At 36.6% G+C, this 21,317-nt stretch overlaps 2 protein-coding genes, 1 non-coding gene and 1 pseudogene across 6 annotated transcripts; 3 read left to right on the top strand and 1 right to left on the bottom strand.

The window, feature by feature from the left end:
• Positions 1-874: 874 nt before the first annotated feature.
• LOC131778481 (uncharacterized) lies at positions 875-5,557 on the bottom strand. 2 transcript variants are annotated; one of them, XM_066160713.1, is made up of 8 exons: positions 5,441-5,557; positions 4,384-5,025; positions 3,902-4,192; positions 3,461-3,803; positions 2,843-3,188; positions 2,472-2,676; positions 1,864-2,292; positions 875-1,761 (listed from the first exon to the last, which is right to left on the bottom strand). In XM_066160713.1, the coding sequence occupies exons 2-5, from the start codon at positions 5,008-5,010 to the stop codon at positions 3,142-3,144; spliced, it is 1,308 nt and encodes a 435-aa protein (XP_066016810.1). In that variant the 5' UTR covers positions 5,011-5,025; positions 5,441-5,557; the 3' UTR covers positions 875-1,761; positions 1,864-2,292; positions 2,472-2,676; positions 2,843-3,141. The 2 variants fall into 2 exon arrangements, with proteins under 2 accessions (XP_066016810.1, XP_066016809.1); XM_066160712.1 differs by having other exon boundaries at positions 2,843-3,125.
• Positions 5,558-5,693: 136 nt separating this feature from the next.
• On the top strand, positions 5,694-14,348 carry LOC136277896 (uncharacterized). Of its 3 annotated transcripts, none has more exons than XM_066160716.1 (8): positions 5,694-5,967; positions 6,917-6,964; positions 9,181-9,435; positions 10,008-10,256; positions 11,564-11,722; positions 12,099-12,342; positions 12,954-13,084; positions 13,636-14,348. In XM_066160716.1, exons 2-8 carry the CDS (start codon positions 6,917-6,919, stop codon positions 13,834-13,836), a joined length of 1,287 nt encoding a protein of 428 aa, XP_066016813.1. In that variant the 5' UTR covers positions 5,694-5,967; the 3' UTR covers positions 13,837-14,348. The 3 variants fall into 3 exon arrangements, with proteins under 3 accessions (XP_066016813.1, XP_066016812.1, XP_066016811.1); XM_066160715.1 differs by having other exon boundaries at positions 5,695-5,967; positions 9,181-9,429; positions 10,008-10,262; XM_066160714.1 differs by having other exon boundaries at positions 5,696-5,967; positions 10,008-10,262.
• Trnat-ugu (transfer RNA threonine (anticodon UGU)) lies at positions 13,357-13,429 on the top strand. Its single transcript has one exon. It is a non-coding gene; the product is annotated as a tRNA-Thr (tRNA).
• Positions 14,349-14,396: 48 nt separating the features above from the next.
• Positions 14,397-20,709, top strand: LOC131782713 (uncharacterized; annotated as a pseudogene).
• The last annotated feature ends 608 nt before the right edge of the window (positions 20,710-21,317 follow it).

The raw sequence follows: 21,317 nt of genomic DNA, 5'->3' as shown, positions 1-21,317 counted from the left end.
ATAACAAATGAATTCACATAGCCGATGGAAGCCATTTACGTTTCTCATGGCTCATTTCCGTTGCTATTCAACTGCGAAGGAAAAACACTGCATTTGTCCGCACATAGTGATTAATGGTTTGTGAATACATAGGATTACATCTGGGTTGAAGGAAGGAAAGTGTCAATCCTCAACGAGTGATGCACACAATATTTGCAGTATGATGACTACCAAAACTCCAGACAGAATGAATCATTCAGCGATAGAAAGAGCATTAAAATTTTAGAGAGCATGTACAAAACCTCTTAACGCATCGTTAAGCAGACATGTCGGGGCATGTTTCATTATCCAAGGCCTGAAGTTTTGGAAGATATAACCTGCAGATCGAAAACGACTAATAAGGAATAGTATAAATCATGATGATCCTCCTCCCAACTCTTCTTTGGCGGTTGTTTCAGTTGAGGTCTCAAAATGTTTCAAAACTGTAAAAAAGAGTCATCACTCCGATGATCCAGCTCAAGAGAAGTTAATTCTACGAAACATACTTCCTTATTGGAACCCCTTGAACCCTCTTTGGAAGTCTAGCTAATATTTAACAACCAGGAGCATCGTTTGTCGTATCGTGGTTCTCATCACAAATTTATTAAGACTCTTTAGTGCTGTGTGGACGGCAATACATAACAAAATGTATTGCAAACCGAGGAACAAACTTTCGAGTCATAAAAAAACAAATATGGACAAAATGAATACTTTGGTGATGGAAATAGGATCAAAAGCGCCAGGGGGCAGAAACAAAGTCAAGAGCAGATTTAAATGATAGAAACATTTGTCATTTTTGGCAGCATGACTTTCAAAAATAATTCACATACAATTTTTTTCCTCTAACTACATAAACAACCACAAGTTATTAAGCTTTAATGCATAAAGAGCATTTTAAGGAAGCATTTCACCAAGCTACCATATCTGATATGTTTTCTCCTTGTTTAATTAAACTCAGTTGTCCAAACTTAAACATAAAACCAATGATAAGCTATTGCAATGATCTAGTAGAATATTTCCAAGTCTCAAACTGAATTCGGCATCATTCGAATTCCAACACCGCTTCTGTTGGACGGCTCAGAAGAAACGTTGCAAAAGAAAGAAGAATTTAAATTGTCTTAATGTGATTATTGATACAATTTCCCAATTTCCAATGCATTATAAACTTGCTTACACATACAACATACTTTAATCATTTTCAACATCAATTGAAGTCATTCCCACTCTCATGTGACCGCTTTTAAAACGACACGCTAAGATAACCTGGCAAATGACGCGTCCTAGCGAGGTTTTTATCATATCTTTCCGACTTTTCAATGTTGTGTGCCCTGTTTATGATAAACGCAAAAGAAAGACGAAATCTAATTGAGACAAATAATTGCATACATTTCAATTACTACACTATGCACCAGACACAGCCAATGGAGGATTTGGTCTGGTATGGACAATCTTCCACCTGTAATTAAAAAAAAATATATATATACTGTAACTTTGTAATTGTGGTTTGACTTTGAGTTAGGGAAAATTGGTTTTAACTATGAAAGTAATTAAATATAGAAAATTGGATGGTGTTTTTATCTTATTATAGACACTTTATTATAGACACTTTTGTGCATAATGCTCAAAGTCAGTCCTAATCTGTTCAGGGCAGTCATTTATTCTCTCCTTCAAGTTTCGGTATGATCAAGACAACAGCATAAGAATTGTGTCAGGCTTGTGAAGGCCACCATCTCGTGTTGAATGCTGGAAGCAAAGAGAAAGATTTTGTCAAGAATATGATAGTAAGGAACTAGACCCTACACTTGTCAATACAAGCAGTCATTTGTAAATGTTGGTTTTACATACCTGATAATAAAAACAAATATGCATGTAATGAGTCCGTTCTCCACCCTCAGTTGCTACACGCATGAGTGACTTGAATGGGGTGCTGCAGAGATGTTTTGGGACAACATCCACAAATTTCATCATATAGGGAGTTACTTCTTTGTAGCCATAACGGAAGATCATCAAAGCATGGAACATATTGGCATGGTAAACATATCTGGAAATTTCAGAGTCGTGTAATCCAAATTCATAGTCTTGAACATTTGTTGAACTACTTGGATGCCCTGGCTTTAGTTGAGCTGTATCTTTCCTCAGTATCCTATACATCTGATAGAAATGCCACCAAATAAACTTCACACAGTTAATGTCGTTAATCTTTTGTGATGTCATTCCAAGGGCCTCAGCAAGCTTTGGGGACAACATCTGCTGTAGTTCACAACTTGGAAGAACCTATGAATATAATACAGGAGCTTCATCACTGAGAGATATAATTGGAAAACTATTTTAAGTAATCACTAAGGGTATACATGTACATGTACAGCATGTGTTTTGTAGTAATTATGTTACTTGTTATAACTGCATAACTTAACTGGTCAGGTTTGATGATTTAAGTAAACACCAGAACTTACATTATCCAAGATGTGATTGTAATGTTTGTCTTTGAAGTCCTCTGAGGGAGCTAGGATGGTGTAGGCTTGGGACTTATTGAGGCTGAGGTCACCTAGGTGACCTTTTGGATCAATTGCAAGTTCAAAATGACCTCCTCTGACATCTCTTGCATTTATGTTAGCAGTAAGATGTGCCAATGCAGCATTCCTTCGCTCTCTACCATACCTATAGAAAAAGGTGACAATAATAATTTTCAATATTTAAAAGCAGGGACATGTGAGACAACACAGCGTATACAAATGAACATGATCTACAGTCGATCGAAAATTTTTTAAGGTTTCAATCATGAACGCAGACTACCCAAACAGCACATGTTAACTAATATACCAACCTTGACTCCAGATCAAGACATGTCCGGACAACCTTCATTATTAGATTTTCTGCAACTCTGGTGAAGCCATGGTCAATACACATAAGGATATGATCACCAGTAAGAGCAGGAAGCAGGGACTTGGGAAGAGGACGGTCAAATGAAAGGTTAAGGTCTGTTCTTAGTCCTGTGGATGGATCTACTTTTCCCTTTTCTGATGCTTAGCATTGCATCCATAGGTTCCACTTGTCTTGGGAGAGTGGGCTGAGCTCTGGATCAGCAACAGCATCCAAGAACTTAGAGTCTGCACCAAGGAACACCTAGTGGCCCAGGTTCTGACTGTCTTTAATCCATTCATTTAAGTATCCTACAATATTAATGGACAAATGATCTATAATAACACTAATTATCCTTAGAGATGTTGCAATTCCTCTTGTACCATTCAAGAGAGTTCAAGCACCACAAAAAGTTACAAAACTGAAATCAATTTTGTTGAACCATGTTATTTTTCTTGAATTGTTCAAATGATCAGCTTATGAGTATTTCATTTCAATTTTAGGAAAATTTAACGTTGATTTGGTCAATTTATCAAAAGTTAATATTGGATTATAAATGTTTAACATGTAAGTGTGCATATACCTGGTCCACCATGACCATCTCCAATGTTAAGCTCAAGGTTTCGACGGCTGTCCTTGTGATGAAAAATATGAATAGGCCACATTTCTTTCGGGCTTTGGAATTTTATTCCATTTAACTTCTGCTCATTGTTTACATTGCTAATAGCGATCATAACAGTGTCCTTCTTGCCATACTTTCTGCCATCACCATAAAGGTGCCACCACTGTTCTTTAGGAAGCCAATAGTAAAGGTAATGCAGACATTCGACCAAACGGGCTGGCTCAATGCGATAACCAGTTGCTGTTCTTTGTGGTTGCATTATAGCCTCAAATTCTAATTTGTATTTGGTCTTTAGCTCAGCAACCTAAGGAAAAAAAGGTTTGCAAATGTTATAAACAAATTTTATTTTATTATTAACTTGAAGTATATCAGGAAAGAAACATATAAATGCAAGACAATTACCTTTCTTTTGGTTGCAAGATATCCAGGTGGCAATATCTTCCTGATCTCATCAATTGTCTGTCCAGAATTGCATTGATCTTGAAGTTTCAAGATTGCAGATGGTGGGATTTGCACTGTTGCCTGCTCTTCTCCAATCTGATTGTAAAGACTGTCCCCAGTCTTTGTACGAATTAGCTTAGTCAACAAGATAATATCTTGTTTTTCCAGTTGTCCTTGCCAGGCTGAGTCAATACTGCACTGCTGTCTAAATCTCCGGCCCACTGATAATGAAATGCCATGCAGGAGGTCAATCTGTAATAAGAATATGCCAAAATTGTATTCCATCAACAATCTGGTCCTGTTTATTTTCTAAATTTTAATTTGTTCTTGACTTACTGACAACAATTTCAGAGAAACATCAAATGTTATTTTTCAAAGTCAGGCACATTGGTAGAACATTCAAACATACTTTGATGACTACATCGATAAAACTCCCTACAAACCTTAGAACCATAATGAACTTCCAGTGCCAAGTGACTCAATATTTTGCTTTGCTTTTTTATCCTCTCCTCCAGTTTAGTAGATCGGGATGTTTGTCCATTTGCTAAACGTCCAGCCAGAGTTGATGTTGACTCTGGGGGCTTAATGCAGCCAGTGAACACTTTTAGCTGTGGTACATTAGTGCAACTGCCTTGTGTGCAAAAGGTTTCTGTTGCCAGCATCACATTTTGTGTTTTGCTTGTAGTCACAGATCCAGCTCCACTTCCAGCAGCAATTTCTCTTGAAAAAGTGGAATTTACCACAGTTCGGGCAAAGAACAAACATAGACTAGCCCATGAAAATTGTTCTGCACTTTGGCCAGGGTCTCTAAGTTTGTTCCCAGCAATTACAATCAAAATAAGGGCTTCAGCTGAAATAAAACTCCTGGAGTTTCTGTCCAGATAAATATCATTGTCTGTCAGCCCGTATTGTTTAAGCATTTCTTCTATTTGTTTATATGCTCCTTTTTTGCACTGTTTCTCATTAAAATAGCCAAAAGGACTAAGTCCCTTACGAGCATCCAGAAATATTTTTGAATCAACTGTTTTAACTGGAGAAGACATGGGCCAACCAAAATCTGTGGTGTTCATTGCGTGGAAGTATTTCTGGAAATAAATGTGGGAAAAAAAATTTCCAAAAAGCTTCAAAATATCTTTGATGGAAACACAACTAGGGAGAATAAAGAAATTTACCAGCTTTTCAGCAACTTTACTTCTTAAGATTTATGTCCAGTAAACGTAAAAGCAATGTCGTATTTGGAGTATAAGTTAAGGGAAAGCTAATTTGGAAAATGCGAGGTCTTCAAATTATCAGAACTAAACTAACAGAATAATGTATGGAAAACCAAAAGCAAAACTACAAACCATCGGCAGTCCGAATGATTATTTACATTAGGTTAAAATGACACAATCCGATGGTGCGATCACATTTAGCGATCTCTCTTCGAGGAAAGCAATTTCGTTTATGTTCGTAGTAAACATTTATGGTCGAAAAAATTTAAAATCAAAAACATTCACTCACCTTGATAGAGCTTCAACGTGGACAGGATTGCTCGCGATCGCGTGGTTAGTATAAGCTTACGGATGAACACTTCACGCTCTTTTGATATGCAAACGCGGCCCTCGCTCTTTACCGACAAAAAGAGCATTTCGTCATTTTGAAACAATGCTAATTGCTCCAATTGTATCTCCATTGTCTCTAAACGGACGTCTGGCCATTTCTTTCTTTCAACCTCACCTCACAACTTTTGTGTATATATTGACATATCATTAACATATCTGGTCACGCGAGAATTGGTCAAAACGAACTGACATTACAACTAACAGCTTTAAAATTTCGACGATTAAGTTATCCAGTGAGGCGATTTTTAGGGAAGAGGCAGCGGATGACCGTTGTGGAAACGTGAATAAGAAAAAACTAAGAGCGATTAAGGAGGTGCCTTTACAGTTTAGGTTTCGAAACTGGTTGCCTTGCCAGCAACTTTTGTTTACTATTCGTCATTCCCTCATTTCACTTCCTCACAACAGGGAGAAGGTGTTCGTTTCACGGTAAGTACTAGCAAGTTGCTGTATGATGGTAAACTTAACCTAAGAAATCTTGGTTCATTTGATGAAAAAGTTTGCTCGTGTGTTTCAATTTTTTGATTTAATCTTCTTAACATGCCTCGGAGAATACCATACAGCCTGACTCACAGATTTACAATTAATCTGGATCGAAACACGCTCGTCGCTTCAAATTGAATGTGGCCTTTCGTTCAGTTTTTTTTACTCAATTTCCTAAAAAAATTTACTTACGGGTCGAGATCATAAACAAATATGCGTGAGTCCAACCTCAGATGCTGCTTAAAAATAGTCTTTAATTATGAGGGTGATCAATTCGTTCCTTTTACCCGATACTCTAGCTCCTCTGCAGCTCAGCCAACGCTTCAATATTGCTACAATGCAATTTTCAGGGGGTTTGGGAAGCTCTGCGCCGGGAATATCTTGTTCTGTAAGCATTATTGTCATGTCACCTTCCTTCTCCTTTGACGCCATCTTGAAACACGTCCCCTAAACCCGCCCCAGCATGCTTTGCGCCTACCAACTCGACCCACTCCCCCGCTCAACGTAAAAATGGCGAATTGAGTGTTCAAAAGCAATTGATGCAAAAGATGCAGTCATTTCTAACCCAACTTTGATTTGAGTCAGAGAGTGTTACGGCGTTCCAAACCAGGCGCAAAGTATGCTAACGGCTGGTTTGCACATTTAATGGTTGACTATTTTTTCGCTCTCAGTTATCTACGTGCTTGGCAAAGAAAGCCCTCGCACACAATTAACTTCAAAAGCAAACTTTTCAGGCAATATGTTAAATAAAGGAATAAATTACCACCTGTGGAAGAAATTATTCCTTTGCGGTTACACGGTGTTATTTATGGCCCGAGTAGGTATACACGATAATCGAGCGTGCGCTCATTAAGATATAAGAAGGAACCATTCTAATAGTTGGTATCTCTGATAGATGAACTGTTTTCGAAGGCGTGACAGGAACCGCGTAAGTAATGCAGAGGTATGTGTTCTTAATTCTTTTCTTTCCTTAAGCAGGCTCGATATTTTTTCAGTATCTGCAGAATTTTGTATTCCACATCGATGAAAACAGACACAACCTACTCTTTTATTTGTTTTGGTTCTTTGTTTGCTTTATTTGTTTGTTTGTTTAATCATTACTTTTTCGAACCTTCTTTTTGCTTTTACGCTTCTGCGGGGCTGTTGTGTAAACAAATTTATTCTTGATTTTTTAGGTGTTTTTGAAACCCGCAAAAATCCAGAAAAATATCATTTATAAACTCTGGAGCCCTGTCAGCCAGAGCAATACTGGGCTTTTAGAGAGGGTTCCAAACAATGACAAAGTAGCCTGCGGTGGAAGTTTTATCAGGGAGGGGGGGAGGGGGGTAGTAAATAATTCTGTTTATTTAAAGAGTAACGTGAGCCGCAATTCAGGCCAAAAGTCCATGACACAAAAAGCGTAGCAATGTTACTGTATGCATCTTTGACATTTCTTGCCACATCCCTCTTATCTGATGATAATCATATTAGTTGATATTTACTCCAGAAATACCAAATACCAAAGAAATACTAATTTTGGGGGTTTTGAGAAACCTTGTCTAGAGTTTTGCATATTTAGCTTGAAAATGGTCATTTTGATACTCAGAGCTCTCTTCTAGGGGGATAAATATGATGGGCATGTGCTATAGCATTGACGGCAATCATTCAAATAATTATGTTATGTTGTGTTTTGTTGTGTTCAGTTCGGCTCTGTTATGTTATTTTGAGTTGTATTGTTGTTTTGCTGTGTTGTATAGTGTCGTGTTGAGTCGAGCTGAGTTAATTTGTTATATTCCTACTGTCGTGTTGTTGTGTTCAGCTGTGTTGTTTTCTTTCGTATAGTGTTGATTTTCTGTTCTGTTTTGTTGCTACATTTTATTGAATTTTTTTAGTAGCATCAATCTCTTATTTCCACCCCCCCTCCCCCCTCACAAAGACAAAGTCTCTCGCAAACATCAATGAATTGTCACGTTCAGTGGAAAATTGTAAAATTTACTATTTAAAAGAAAAATGGACACTGAATTGTACATTAAGATCTTAATTGTGTAAGCTAATTTCCTTCATTGTTTTTTTGCTTGTTTTACTCTTTTTTTTTTTGGCTTCAGTGAAAGAAGGAACCTATGGAATTGTGAATGGAATTGTGAACGGTTTGCCCATGATGGTTTAAATCACCTATGTGCAACTGATTTTCGTCAGATGTTAGCCTTATTCAAGGAAGGCTTCAGAAATTTTAGTGCCAGCTATAAGGATATGATTCAGTAAATAAAAAAATAATACCAGAAAGATCATAGTTAAGTGCTTTATTGATCTTAAAATATGAAGAGATTTTATAAATTAGGTGCGTTTTATCTGCATAAGTACCTGAATCCTTTGCTTATTCCTTTTCAATCGCCAGATAAAATATTGTAATCCCAGAACCCAGAACATTCGCCTGGTTCTGCGAACAGTTTTTTATGTTTAAATTGATGACAGATTTCAGATTTTAGATTCAAACTCTGTTTAATCCGTTCATTGTCCAAATGTTCTCATGGCATATACAGTTAGAAAAGGGAATAACGATAATAGCTTTCTTTTTTACATGTTTTTAAAGTAACATTCATGAAAAATTTTCAACGCCCCAAAATTTATTATTTGGGTACTTCAGTCCTTTTTCTGCAACACTGAGAGCACTGATTTCCCTCTTTTCAACAACTTGTTTTCGTTTTTTGTTTGTTTGTTTGTTTGTTTGTTTGGTCTGTTTTTTCTTGTTTTTGTTTCCCTTTTTGGGGGGGGAGGGAGGGCGTTGACGGTTGAGGGCTTATTTTATTTTGTTGTTGTTGTTTTTTTATTTGGTATCTTTGTTTGTTTTAATCTTTTTTTAATCCTGGCACTCGTTTGAAGCGATATAGCGGTGTTTCCGTGATCAAGCGTTTGACTAAGAAAAATATAAAAGTAAAATAAAAATACATATAGGTTGATTCTTAAAAAACAGCCAAGTGCTCCTTCCAACACATCATCTACAAGGAATGCTAATCCTTCTCAGGTTTTCCCTTTCGTTTCGTGGTTCTCTGAAAGGAAACAAGAATCTGGAGAGTTTACTATAAGAATATAAGAAGGTCTGAGGTTGAATTCCTTATGGAGACCATCTCTCTCTCAACTCGATTTTGCTCTACTGTTCTAATGTAATCTTTAAATTTTTAGACTCCAGGAAAAGTCAGCATCGATGTAACATACAAGGATACAAATAAAATCATTTCCTATCAGAAAGGGGGAAATGTTCAGGGACTCACCTCTGAGATCTTGCAACGATTCTCCGACGTTTTACCTGCCAATGTTATTTCAGAACAAGTAAAGCTACAACGGTATGATAAAACATTTGAAGATCTCGCAGAATGTGAAAATGAATTCAAGTTTGATGATGACCACAAAGTTACCGTGCTCATTAAGGAGGTACAGGTGCGTTGTGCGTTGTTTCTGATTCTTATAGCCTTTAGTGTTATTGTTTATAAATTAATTAGAAAACTAATTAATCCGTGGAACTTCGATCATAATCTCTAGAGCTCGAATACTGGTGATTTTGAGATTTAGCGCGTTAAGGCTTTAACATGGGTTCAGAAGGTTTCGCCTTATAGCAAGTTCGCTCTCTACAAAAACAAGTTACACAGCAAATCCATGACAAAGCTCTATGGACAAACAAATTCTTTACCAAGTTAAGCAATGACTATATAGCGATATAGCGGTGTTTCCGTGATCAAGCGTTTGACTAAAAAAAAAAAAAGTAAAATAAAAATACATATAGGTTGATTCTTAAAAAAACAGCCAAGTGCTCCTTCCAACACATCATCTACAAGGAATGCTAATCCGTCTCAGGTTTTCCCTTTCGTTTCGTGGTTCTCTGAAAGGAAAGAAGAACCTGAATAGTTAACTATAAGAATATAAGAAGGTCTGAGGTTGAATTCCTTATGGAGACCATCTCTCTCTCAACTCGATTTTGCTCTACTGTTCTAATGTAATCTTCAAATTTTTAGACTCCAAGAAAAGTCAGCATCCATGTGACATACAATGATACAAAGAGAATCATTTCCTATCAGAAAGGGGGAAATGTTCAGGGACTCACCTCTGAGATCTTGCAACGATTCTCCGACGTTTTACCTGCCAATGTTATTTCAGAACAAGTAAAGCTACAACGGTATGATAAAACATTAAAAGATCTCACAGAATGTGAAAATCAACTCAAGTTTGATGATGACCACAAAGTTACCGTGCTCATTAAGGAGGTACAGGTACGTTGTGCGTTGTTTCTGATTCTTATAGCCTTTAGTGTTATTGTTTATAAATTAATTAGAAAACTAATTAATCCGTGGAACTTCGATCATAATCTCTAGAGCTCGAATACTGGTGATTTTGAGATTTAGCGCGTTAAGGCTTTAACATGGGTTCAGAAGGTTTCGCCTTATAGCAAGTTCGCTCTCTACAAAGACAAGTTTCACAGCAAATCCATGACAAAGCTCTATGGACAAACAAATTCTTTACCATGTTGAGCAATGACAACATGCACATCTTGTGTTTTAATCCTGGCACTTGTTTGAAGTAGAGTGTTTCACAGCGATGTAGGGTGTTTCCGTGATTAAGCGTTTGACTCAGAAAAAAGTAAAAGTAAAATAGAAATACCTGTAGGTTGATTCTTAAAAAACAGCCAAGTTCTCCTTTACTGCAGAAGCCTAGAACACATCATCTAGATGGAATGCTAGGGGTTTAGGCAGTGAACTTGCAGTTGCTTAAGGATTTTTAAGACACTTAGTTTAATGAGTTTTGTATTGTTTGTATTGCTTTGTTTGGTTTAGGTCTGTTTTGTTTCGTTTTTAGTTTTGTTTAGTTTAGTTCAATTTTGTTTAGCTTACTTAGTTTTCTTTTCATTTGTTTTGTTTTGTTTAGTTTTGTTTCCTTTCCTTTCTTTTCCTTTTGTTTCTTTTCGTTTCCTTTCCTTCCGTTTCGTTTTGTTTCGTTTGTTTTTCCCTACATTAAGCCAAGTCAGTCACATCTCTATGATAGAATGCAGTTTAAACATCAAAGCAAACCGAAAGGCATGGTAAGAACAAAGTGTCTTACCGAATAACTTGACAAAATGACCCTTTTGATCAACCCGCGGCTCCTTCTCGAAGAAAAAAAATTCATTCTCGCCTCTCCCCACCAACGCAGCCATGCAATAAGTATAGGTAACAAAATGATTTCGAGAGAACTTGGTGTCAATAAGCACGAGTAAATTTTTCAGAGACAACAAGATATCACGAGCCCGTAGGGCAAGTGAAATTTGTAGTCTTTGGAAAGTTTACAAGTGTTTATCACACAAATAGCAAGAGAAATCATGTTACTTTTTGTTAATAATGAGCAGGAAAAATACATCACAGGAAGTCAATACAGACGAAACAAACTCCTGTTATAGCTTTGTACTCGTATTACTTGAGAACGCACTCGTTTTCAGCCAATTAGAAGCGCGTTATTTTTTTTCATGTACATTATTAAGGAAAAAATGAGCATATCCCGCATCGTGATACTTTGCTGATTATATCTGCTACCTTTTCAGGTTAAAGAGAAAGAGGGACGAACACCACTTTATAAGTCAATTTCGGAAGACCAACATAAAATTACTGCGTATAACAGTGAGCCAGATACGTTGAGTAACCGTTTTTTAAGGGACTTGACCGAGGAGAGAATATCGTATTTCAAGTTCCATGGACTTACGGTTGGTTCTACTTCCTTCATAAGCCAAACTCTTCGCTACTAAAAGGAAATCGTCATAATCCCCACCAACTATTTTTAATTCCACGTTCAATCGCCACAGAATACATACAGGTCTCAATTAAATTTTTCTCTTGTGTCTAATTATGGAGTGTTAATTCAATGCCATTCATAAAAGACAAAATAAAAATACATATAGATTGGATTCTTGAAAAACAGCCGAGTGCTCCTTTATTGCGAGAGCCTGGAACACATCATCTAGATGGAATGCCAGTCCATCACAGGTCATCCCTTTCATTTCGTGGTTCTCTGAAAGGAGAGAAGCACCTGGAGGGTCTTCCATCGTTATACTTTGCTGATTATATCTGCTACCTTTTCAGGATAAAGAGAAAGAGGGACGAACATCACCCCGTATACTAAGAGAAGGAGAAACTCTTGCCAGTTCATCGGAATTGACCTGGGTGTTACCATCGCATATTCAGCCCGGTAGTATTACACCCGGTTCTACTTTTCGGTTTTGGAGCGCAGTTAGCAACAAAAATGGTGGTGTTATGAGGAGGAGTACCAGAGAAAACAAAGTGATTTGCGATGGAACTTTTGAGGAGCCTGATAATAATAAGGATAGTAAGTACAGTTTTGTTATTTATATATAAAATGCAGTGATTTAAACAATAGACTTGATGGGCGTGAATATAAGCTTTAGCAACATCGGCGTCTCGAAACTGTTTGAGCCGATGAGGAGAGCATGATGGATGGGAAGTTTATCTCCCATCTTTCATCGAAGCTCTTTCTAATAACAATAAAAATTTACCTTGGCAAGGATTTTCAGTCATTGTAGCAAATGAAGTTTATACGTTTTATGCAATTTCCTGTTAGTTGATGATCACTTTGGCGGAAATTCGCACCCGTCGTTTTCGAAGGAGACAGTTAAGCCGCTTTCATGCATAGGAATTTTCACCTTTTCTGTACTTAAATGTCTTCTGATTAATTCTAAAACTCAACAAAATATCGAACGAAGTCCATTAATATGCAACTCAAACTTACAAAACACTGTACATCATGAATGACCTTCGACCTCTACCTCTAACGAGGATATTGAGCTCTGAACTATGGGATAGAAACCGTTGTTACATAAGTTTTTATGAGGTGTATTCCAGGACGGTCTCTTTCCTTCGATATTTCCGCATTACTGAAGTCAATAATGATAACTGCTTCTCCTTAAATCTTTAACATAGCTCATATACAGGTCAGTGATGTGGATGAGAAACCAATAGATGAAAGCAATGCTGTGGTCCTTTTATTCACGGACACAAACGGGAAGTATGCAATGAAAGGAGTTGAACTCGGACAAGAAATCCAAACCGAAGTAAGGAGTTATCTCATTCATACAATTCAACATTCATTCATCCATTTTAGCCGTTAACCATTCATTTATCCATTCATAATTAATTTTCCCCACTCATTCACTCATTAATGAATTCATTCAGTCAGTCATTCGATCAGTCTGTCATTCATTGCGTCAGATATTCAGTCGCCCCAACATGTATCTTATTCGAAATTAAGAGATCCTCGCAGCTAATAACACTACTGAAACGAGTATGGTTTATTGGGACCCAACACATAGACCAGCTCCCAGTTGGCTTGTTAGCTCAGTTGGTAGAGCGCTGCACCTGTATCGCAGAGGTCATGGGTTCAAATCCCGTACCAGCCTGAATTTTTTCCAGGTTCTATTTTCAACTACTCGTTTCGTAGTGTTCTTAGCTGCGAGGATCTCTTAATTTCGTTTCTTCACCGCAGTGCTAATATATGAATTTCATATATCTAAAATCATCATGTATCTTATTATTCACTCAAATATTTATGTCTGACTCCATTGATCGTTTTAATTGCGTAATCAAAATTATTTCTAATTCAAAGATACTTTCGTCTTCGCCTCTTGACATAAACTGTTTGTTTGCGCCTGCCTATTACTGGGGCTTCACGATGCTCAAACACGTCAAAACCGGCTACTATGTGGGATGCGACTACACTGGAAAAACGACTTTGGTGAGAAATTTAAAGCCCAACTATCCTAACCCTGAGATTCTATTCATCGCCAATGCACTTAACCTGATTTAAACAGTGGAAGAATGTTGGGTATTCTGATTACTATTTGACTATTTTGATCGGCCTAAGACAATTTTTCTTAATTAGACTGGTGTGAAGCATAAACGTATAATCACGTTTTCCGTAGCAAATATATATCTGATAAATATTAATCAAGAGGCAGCAGCTCACGTTCACCTGCTTTGATAACGTTTTATCTTTCGTCAATTTCTTCATGCCATACTCGATTTTGTTATTGAAATGATATAACCATTAAGACATAAGAATTCCACATAAGGAGATCTAGCACTAAAATATTAGATGAGACTACGGTCTACGTTCGTTAATCTGTTTTTAATCAAGTGCACTCTTATTACAAATAAAATTCAAGGAATTGTTACTTCTGGCCTGTTTGAAAGGCAGTTGGTGATCATGACGAATCAATCGATTGGTCGCTTGAACTCTCAACACTTGGTTATTTTTTTCAGTATTAAAACAACCACAGGCGGCCCAAGCTTACGTCTCGAGAAAAAGTAAACGATCAATCCATGAAAGCGTCACGCGTTGTGTTACTCGGTGCTAAGTTACGAGAGGAATCGTTGAGAATTTGAATACGCTATAAAGAATAGTGTGGGGAACGAAATATGGTCGAAGACGAAGACCAAGTCTTCTTTTTATTACAGGAATATCAGTGATAGCAAATCAAGCTTAAAACGTCAGAAATCGCCAGAAACCACAGCGGACACACGAGATGTGAGAAAGTTTTAATGATTTTACGTGTAAAATGTTCATATTTCGAAATGTTTATCATTGTAAATCAACAATATTTCGTTCCCCACATTATTCCTTATAACGTGTTCAAATTCTCAACGGTTGCTCTCGCAACTTAACATAGAGTCACAAAACGCGTGACGCTTTCATGAATTAATCGTTTTCTTTCTCTCGAGACTTGAGCTTGGGCTGCTTGTGAAACAACTTGTGGGCAGATTCTCTAATGAGGAATAGAGTGTGGCCCTGTCTTTATGTTGATACTGGTACCCAATGCGTCTCCGAATCTGGGAGAACCGTGACACGAACTAACGTCCAGTCTAAGCCTGAAGCTAATTCAAAATTTGTCTTAGTGCAGTAAACGTACAAATAACACCCTTAAAAACATCTGAGGTTCAATAGTTATCAGTTAGAAACAAACTTTACAAGGCATTCATTAATCATCCGGCAAAATAACAGCTGCTTTTCGCGAATATCGGGAACTCCGACGTCTTCCAGAACAAAAAATGTATCTTTGACAATAACGTTCCTTATCACACTTATTTTGTGTATGGTGCAGGTATGTAGATTGTTTTGTAAGCATTTATTTTCATGTCTATATGTGTTAAGTTTAAAAAAACACCAAGTGATCAAACTCTTAATAGTGTTGGGCCGCCTGCCAGGAAAACACTATCCCAAGCAGTTTTGTAACTAGAGAAATTAATAAACTTAAAAATTTCTGAAGCTAATGGTGCTTTTACTTTATCCCCTTAAAGACTCGATCCCTAATTCTTCTGCCGTCCTATCATACAAAATTATAATAAAACAATTCTCTTACCGTTCCTGGAATCTTGTGAAACGCCTATTCAAGCATTCGTGACTTCAGCAGATGCAAAGCACACAATCCTAAAATGCCAGCTAAAAAATTGTTCTGCAAAAAGAAAAAAAAGGGTGATTGTGACTTGCATAGAGAATTTTCAAAATAACCGAAGAAAGCAAAACAAGAGGGTCTTTCCAGGCCACTTTGTTGATGTTCTAGCAATAACACAAACTCATTTTAAGGCGGCTTTCCTCTCTATTAATCAGACTTTCAAACGGAAACTGCTAAAAGATCTTGCCAACACTCGTTTGAAGATATGGAAAAAGCTAAATTTCAGGTTGTGTGAGAAGAGGGATGAGTAGTTGGTGCTGCAGTAGAACTTCATAGTTACGATTAAAAAAACTTTCAATATTGCTAAAGCCGTACTGTGGTTGCAACCTTGTTCCCAGGGTCTCTCTCCTTCCCTTCATTTAGAGCGAGAGAGAGAGACCCTGGGAACGAGGTTGCTGCGGTTGTAGGATTCTCGAATTCTCACAGTTGTTAGTAGTAAAGTAGTTTTAGGTAAGTGGTCATTAAGTGTCAGGAATTGCTTCATTATTTTGATTAAAGCAAGCAATAAAGAAACTAAATCAGAAAAACGTCCAAAATTGAATATCCTTACCTCCCCTGGGCAACAGACTCGCAAGAAGCTTCTTCCCTCCTTTATTAAGCTTGGAGGTAAAGGAAAAGCTGTAGTTTTATTAACTTGATCACAATTTTAGGAGACCCTGCTTAAAATTGTTAAAAAATAATCTTTAAGTGACACTGGGTAAAATGCCAAATTTTAGTGTCATTTAAGTAAAATTAAACAACTATTAAACCCAAAGACAAATTTAAGCCATGTTTACTAAACTTAAACATGACTTAAAAATGTACCTTTGTTTAGGCGAGGTTTAAGCATTCTTAAATGCAAATTAAATCGACTTTGAGATTTAAGCTATGTTTAAGTCATTTTAACCGTACTTAAATCCTTTGAAAGATTTAGGGTTACTTTAAACCACCTTAAATCTAACGTTAAACCTATTGGGGAGATTTAAGGTCTAGTTAAAGGAGCCTTAAATACAACATTAAATTTATCATAATATTTATGCCGTGTTTAAGGACCTTCAAAACACATCAAATCTTTTGGTGTACACCAAGTCTACTTTATTGACATAATCTCTCACCAGAACCAGAAACCATGCGAGAGCAGCCTCCAGCAACCTTCAATGAATTAATCATAGATTAATATTAATATTATGTATTTAGTAAAGCCACAATATTTCACGCTACTGATTTTATTGCTTTTTCAATTCTTTGGGTAATGAAACTGTGTTTGTTGATTGTGAACAAGAGACTTGATTTCTTGTATTGGAAACTGTTTCACTAAAGGAAGGTGGTTGCACAGGGAATTTGACTAACCTGAGCAAATAAGGTACATTTCTTCAAAACCATATAATTTTAGTATATACCAAACCAGTGGACAGTGTTTTTTGCACGCTCTGATTGGCTACTCAAACTCAGGATAGTACATGCATGTGCTATCCAATTCCCAGCTTAAGCTGAAGTGTGAAAAACTTTTTTTTGCAGATATATGTTCTGAGATATAAATTTATAATTCTTTTATCTCACTGGTTTGGTATATACTTCACAGCTCATTAAATATCCACCACCACTAAGGGGAATAATATTTATTGTTAAATATATTAAAAACAACAACGACATGTGAATGTAGATTGATGTTAATAACTGGCTGGTAAAATAATGGCACGGCGTGGAATAGGGCAAACTGCCATGAGTTTTACATTGTCAAGAGTTAAATAAGCTCCAGCAAAAAGACTGTGTATCCTATAAACAGGCAAAAAGTAGCTTGATGCTTTAGGTTCAAAGTTATTTGCGTCCCACACACAAAGGGTATTAAAACTTCCCAAGCATTGGTTTTGCTGAACAAGGAAACCGGGATTTCTGAGCATGAAGTGAACAGCTCTGAACTGCAAACGTCACCAGACATCTCTAACTGAACGTTGAAAAGCGCGCGTTTGTATCGAGGACGCGGTATGTCTCGTCCCCAGAGTGAGGCCGAGATCCTTATGCGCATGACAAATACCGTATGAACGCCAATCAAATGTCCAAAACTATAATCGCGGGATATTTGATATTTCACTGTCGTTCGTTCACTCGGTCGAGTTTCGTTTCGTTGCGGGTACGTGTTTGGATTCTTCCTCGATAGGATGATGGCTGCAAACGATCCAGTTCAAGAGAGACAGCTTGTTCTTATGGAAAGAATGAGTAGAAGGATTGATTCGATTCTCGAAGGGCAAAAGAAACTAGAAGATACGAATGCAGTCCTTCAGCAAGAAAATGCAAAGCTGTAGAACCAACTTGCGAGTCTGGAAGGGCAGGCAAAGAAGAAAGGCAACAAACGTTCTAAAAGCTCTCGCAGAGAATCAAATGTTGTGATTCCAAATGACTTAAGGGTAAATATTCTTTAATTACTTTAAGGTTATAAATTTTTTCAACTTTAGTACCGTTAAGTTGTGTTTCAGATTTTCAGTTGCGGTGTATCAGAAGCATAAAACGTGTCTTCAAAGACACCGCCATTCCGCCATCACGCGTGTTCTGTGTTAACTTAAAGCACAATATGTGTAGATGTTGGTTCTAGTGCTTATCACAAAGTTGGAACATCCTTGTGCTGAATTCTTGTGCCTATTTTGCAAGCATTTAGCAAAAATACTGTTTACCCAGTTTAAGATTCCACTGTGTACTGTTTACCCAAAAACCCTGCTGACCCTGATTAAAGAAATAAACAAGTTTGTGGTTTGAATTGACTTTTGACATATGATGTTCTTCCATATTATCTTCTAGAAACGGTTTCGGTTCATCTACAAAAAGATGGTAGAAAAAAAAGTGACACAAGGTTTCATCATTGATGAGGAGTATGTTATTTTTTTACCATACATAAGATGATGTGTTTAAATAGCAAGGCACTAAGAGAGATGGCATGCAAGATATTAGAATTAAAACTTTACCACCAAGAACTAAATCTCTCTCTGACCAGCTTCTTCTAAGGGACTGTTAGTTATCTGTTTTGAGGTCAGTGTTTAGAGTCTGGGGCCAGTGTAAAATATTCAAATTGGGAGTAGGAGGTGGTAAACTTTTAGAATGTGTTATTTCAACTATTATGTTGCTGATAGATTAATACATGCAAATTTTTGTTTTGAGAAATCTTTTCCCTCCAAGAACCAGAAATCCTAATGTTAGTTTGAAGGTGTAAAAAGCATGTAGCTTCTGTACTGTACCAGCAGTGATTAGAAAATTGTCCCTCTTGTATAACTGCTTTACTTGAATTATTATTTCCTTTTTTGGCTGAATAATAATAATATTATTATAACTGCCTCTGGCTATTGTTTAAAACAAAAATAATATTCTCATTTTTATTACAGTCCACAGTCAGAGAGAAACCAGAGTATTTTTACAAAAGTGAAAGAAGTACTGAAAAAAGAGCATGGAGGAGAAAGCTGCCTATGGACTGACTTACAAATGGAAGGTATTACATTACAGGAATCAAGTTTTAATGTTGTGTGCAAGTTAGAACAAGAAGCATTTACCTTGTGCAAAATCAAACAAATTTTCTGAAATATGTTGGACAGAAAACTTAACAACTGAGAGGGAAAACACAATATTACCAGCATTAATTCTTTTAATTAATATATATCCATAAGCTGATGTTACATATACACATAGACTTGTCATTGTATTGTAATTTTAGGATATCATGCAGCGATAATAATTATTGTTTTTAACTCAACAGCTCAGTTTTATCGGTACTTCAAAACAACTAAATAAAGAGAGCAGAGGATAAGAAAAGGGAAAAATGAAGAGCATAAAGAAAAGTGCAAAAGGAGCAGGCGTTTGCTAAATGTAAGGACTAGCTAAGTTGTCTTACTTTTGCCATGCTAAACCTATATTCAAGAATAAATTTTCAAGATAGTGTGGCTGAAGCATGGCTTCTGAATCAAACGTTTCAATTCAGTTTGACAACAAGTGTTGTTTAATACTGTGGCAAATTTGTGCATGGCATTGTACCAACATAATAATAGTTTGAAAACACAATTTACAATGTGGGATAATATACAGCAACAAAAAATGAAACAATGCCATGCACAAATTTGTCATACACTGTAGGTTGGACTGGTATGTTTACAACTGGTGTACAAATACACATTAATTAGAAAAGTCAACCTTGCTGGTAGTTAACCAAATAATATGGGTTTGCTTTAATTTAGTACTGTTTTGTAGCATGATTTTTTTTCTGGGAGTTCTATTTATTGCTGATTGTTATTTTAATATTTTATATCTTTTGTGGGATATCATTTTGAGTTAGAAAAGTATTTCTATTTGACAATAAATTATATGTTTCATAGATATAATTTGGTCTGGTTATTAACTAAATAATGACTGAATTGTTGCTTTTTGTTCCATTAGAAACTGGAAAGGCGTCAGTCATCCTATGAGATGCTACAAGCTTCTATGACACCAAAAGAAAAACAGTATTATAGTGAAATCCTTTACATTGATTATATGAGTAGTGAAGAATCAGATTATGAGGAGCAAGAAGATTTCATTACTGGTGAAAAAGAAAAGAAACTGGCAAGATATGTAACCAAGAAGCTATCATGGGAAAGAACAAGCTTGACAAATGCAAAAGCCAGGCTAGACAGAACCTACAAAAATAATTTGACCCCCCATGCCAGGGCAATGGCTAAGCCAAGGAGTGTTGGTGGCATGTCGGAGAGGCCTGCACCTGCTGGCCCACTTTGGGCTGTCAGGCAGATAAACAAAGAGTCGTGATTGAAAAAATACTTAACACTTTTTCTAATTTTTATTCATTTATTTATCATGTATTTAATGGCAAACTGAAGTAATTGTTTTGTTAGAACAAATTATTGTCATCTAGATCACAGGGATAGTTTCTTCCAAGTATTGTTAAATTTATTGACTTATGATGGGGAAAATTTGTTCCTGTCAAGCATAAATAAGCTAGGTATGTGTGACATTTTAACCCTTTAACTCCCAAGATCTGATTGGTAACTATCCTCTCTAGCTGCTACATATTTCCCTGTAACTTAGTTATGAGAATCTGGTGTGATATCAAGACAAAGACCTATACCTGATAAGTTTGAGAATTCTCATTATCTCTTTGCTGGATAAGGTAAAGATATTTTAGGGAGAAGTTACTTGTTAATCACTCCTGGGAGTTAAAGGGTTAATTGCAAATAGGCAGTAGCTTTAAGAATGTGTACCAGTGAATTTAAAGTAAAAGAAATTTGAAACATATATTGTTTAGTGTGATATGTGACCTGGTGGGTGGCAGTTTAGTAATGAAACAACAAAACAATAATATTTCATTGATTTCACAAATTTGATTCAAAACTAAAATAAGCAACAAATTTTGAGCAGATTAATTTGCATTAAATGGTACTTTGACAACATTAAATGTTTGAGCTCTGTTTACTTCAATTAAACAGTACTTAAACATACAGGAATGTTTTGGACACATTTAATGTGCACTTAAACCTGCATTAAGTTTTAGCCTTAAGATAGTATAAGCCAGGTTTAAGTCCAACTTAAATCTAGGTATAAGTGACTTAAACATCAACTTAAACTTATTAAACCTAAGTTTAAGACAGGATTAATCCATGTTTAAGGACACCTAAATATATCTTTTCTCCATGTGTGAACGTGAAGCGTATAAAAGTCGACGAAAAGATTTAAGACAGTAGTAGGGTTGTAGTAAAAACATCATCGTCGGCGGAAATTTCCCAAACTCGTTTTCTGATCATCTCCCTCCCTCCACTCCCCTCACTCGCCCCTCCCCCCCAACTGAGCGTAGGAGAGCGGGGGGATGGGGAAAGGGGAAATTCGAGAA

Source organism: Pocillopora verrucosa, chromosome 13, assembly GCF_036669915.1.
Source record: "Pocillopora verrucosa isolate sample1 chromosome 13, ASM3666991v2, whole genome shotgun sequence".
NCBI lineage: Eukaryota > Metazoa > Cnidaria > Anthozoa > Scleractinia > Pocilloporidae > Pocillopora > Pocillopora verrucosa.
This window is presented reverse-complemented; position numbering and strand designations above follow the sequence as displayed.

What these genes read in the sequence shown, in the direction of transcription:
- LOC136277896 (XM_066160714.1), top strand. Translation starts at nt 6,917, where the DNA reads ATGAACTGTTTTCGAAGGCGTGACAGGAACCGCGTAAGTAATGCAGAG. An exon ending in ACCGCGTAAGTAATGCAGAG is followed by an intron (nt 6,965 to 9,180) that starts GTATGTGTTCTT and finishes TTAAATTTTTAG; the next exon opens with ACTCCAGGAAAAGTCAGCAT. An exon ending in TCAAGTTCCATGGACTTACG is followed by an intron (nt 11,723 to 12,098) that starts GTTGGTTCTACT and finishes CTACCTTTTCAG; the next exon opens with GATAAAGAGAAAGAGGGACG.
- LOC131778481 (XM_066160712.1), bottom strand. Translation starts at nt 5,010, where the DNA reads ATGAACACCACAGATTTTGGTTGGCCCATGTCTTCTCCAGTTAAAACA. An exon ending in ATCTTGCAACCAAAAGAAAG is followed by an intron (nt 3,804 to 3,901) that starts GTAATTGTCTTG and finishes TTTTTTCCTTAG; the next exon opens with GTTGCTGAGCTAAAGACCAA. An exon ending in AGATGGTCATGGTGGACCAG is followed by an intron (nt 3,126 to 3,460) that starts GTATATGCACAC and finishes TCCTTGGTGCAG; the next exon opens with ACTCTAAGTTCTTGGATGCT.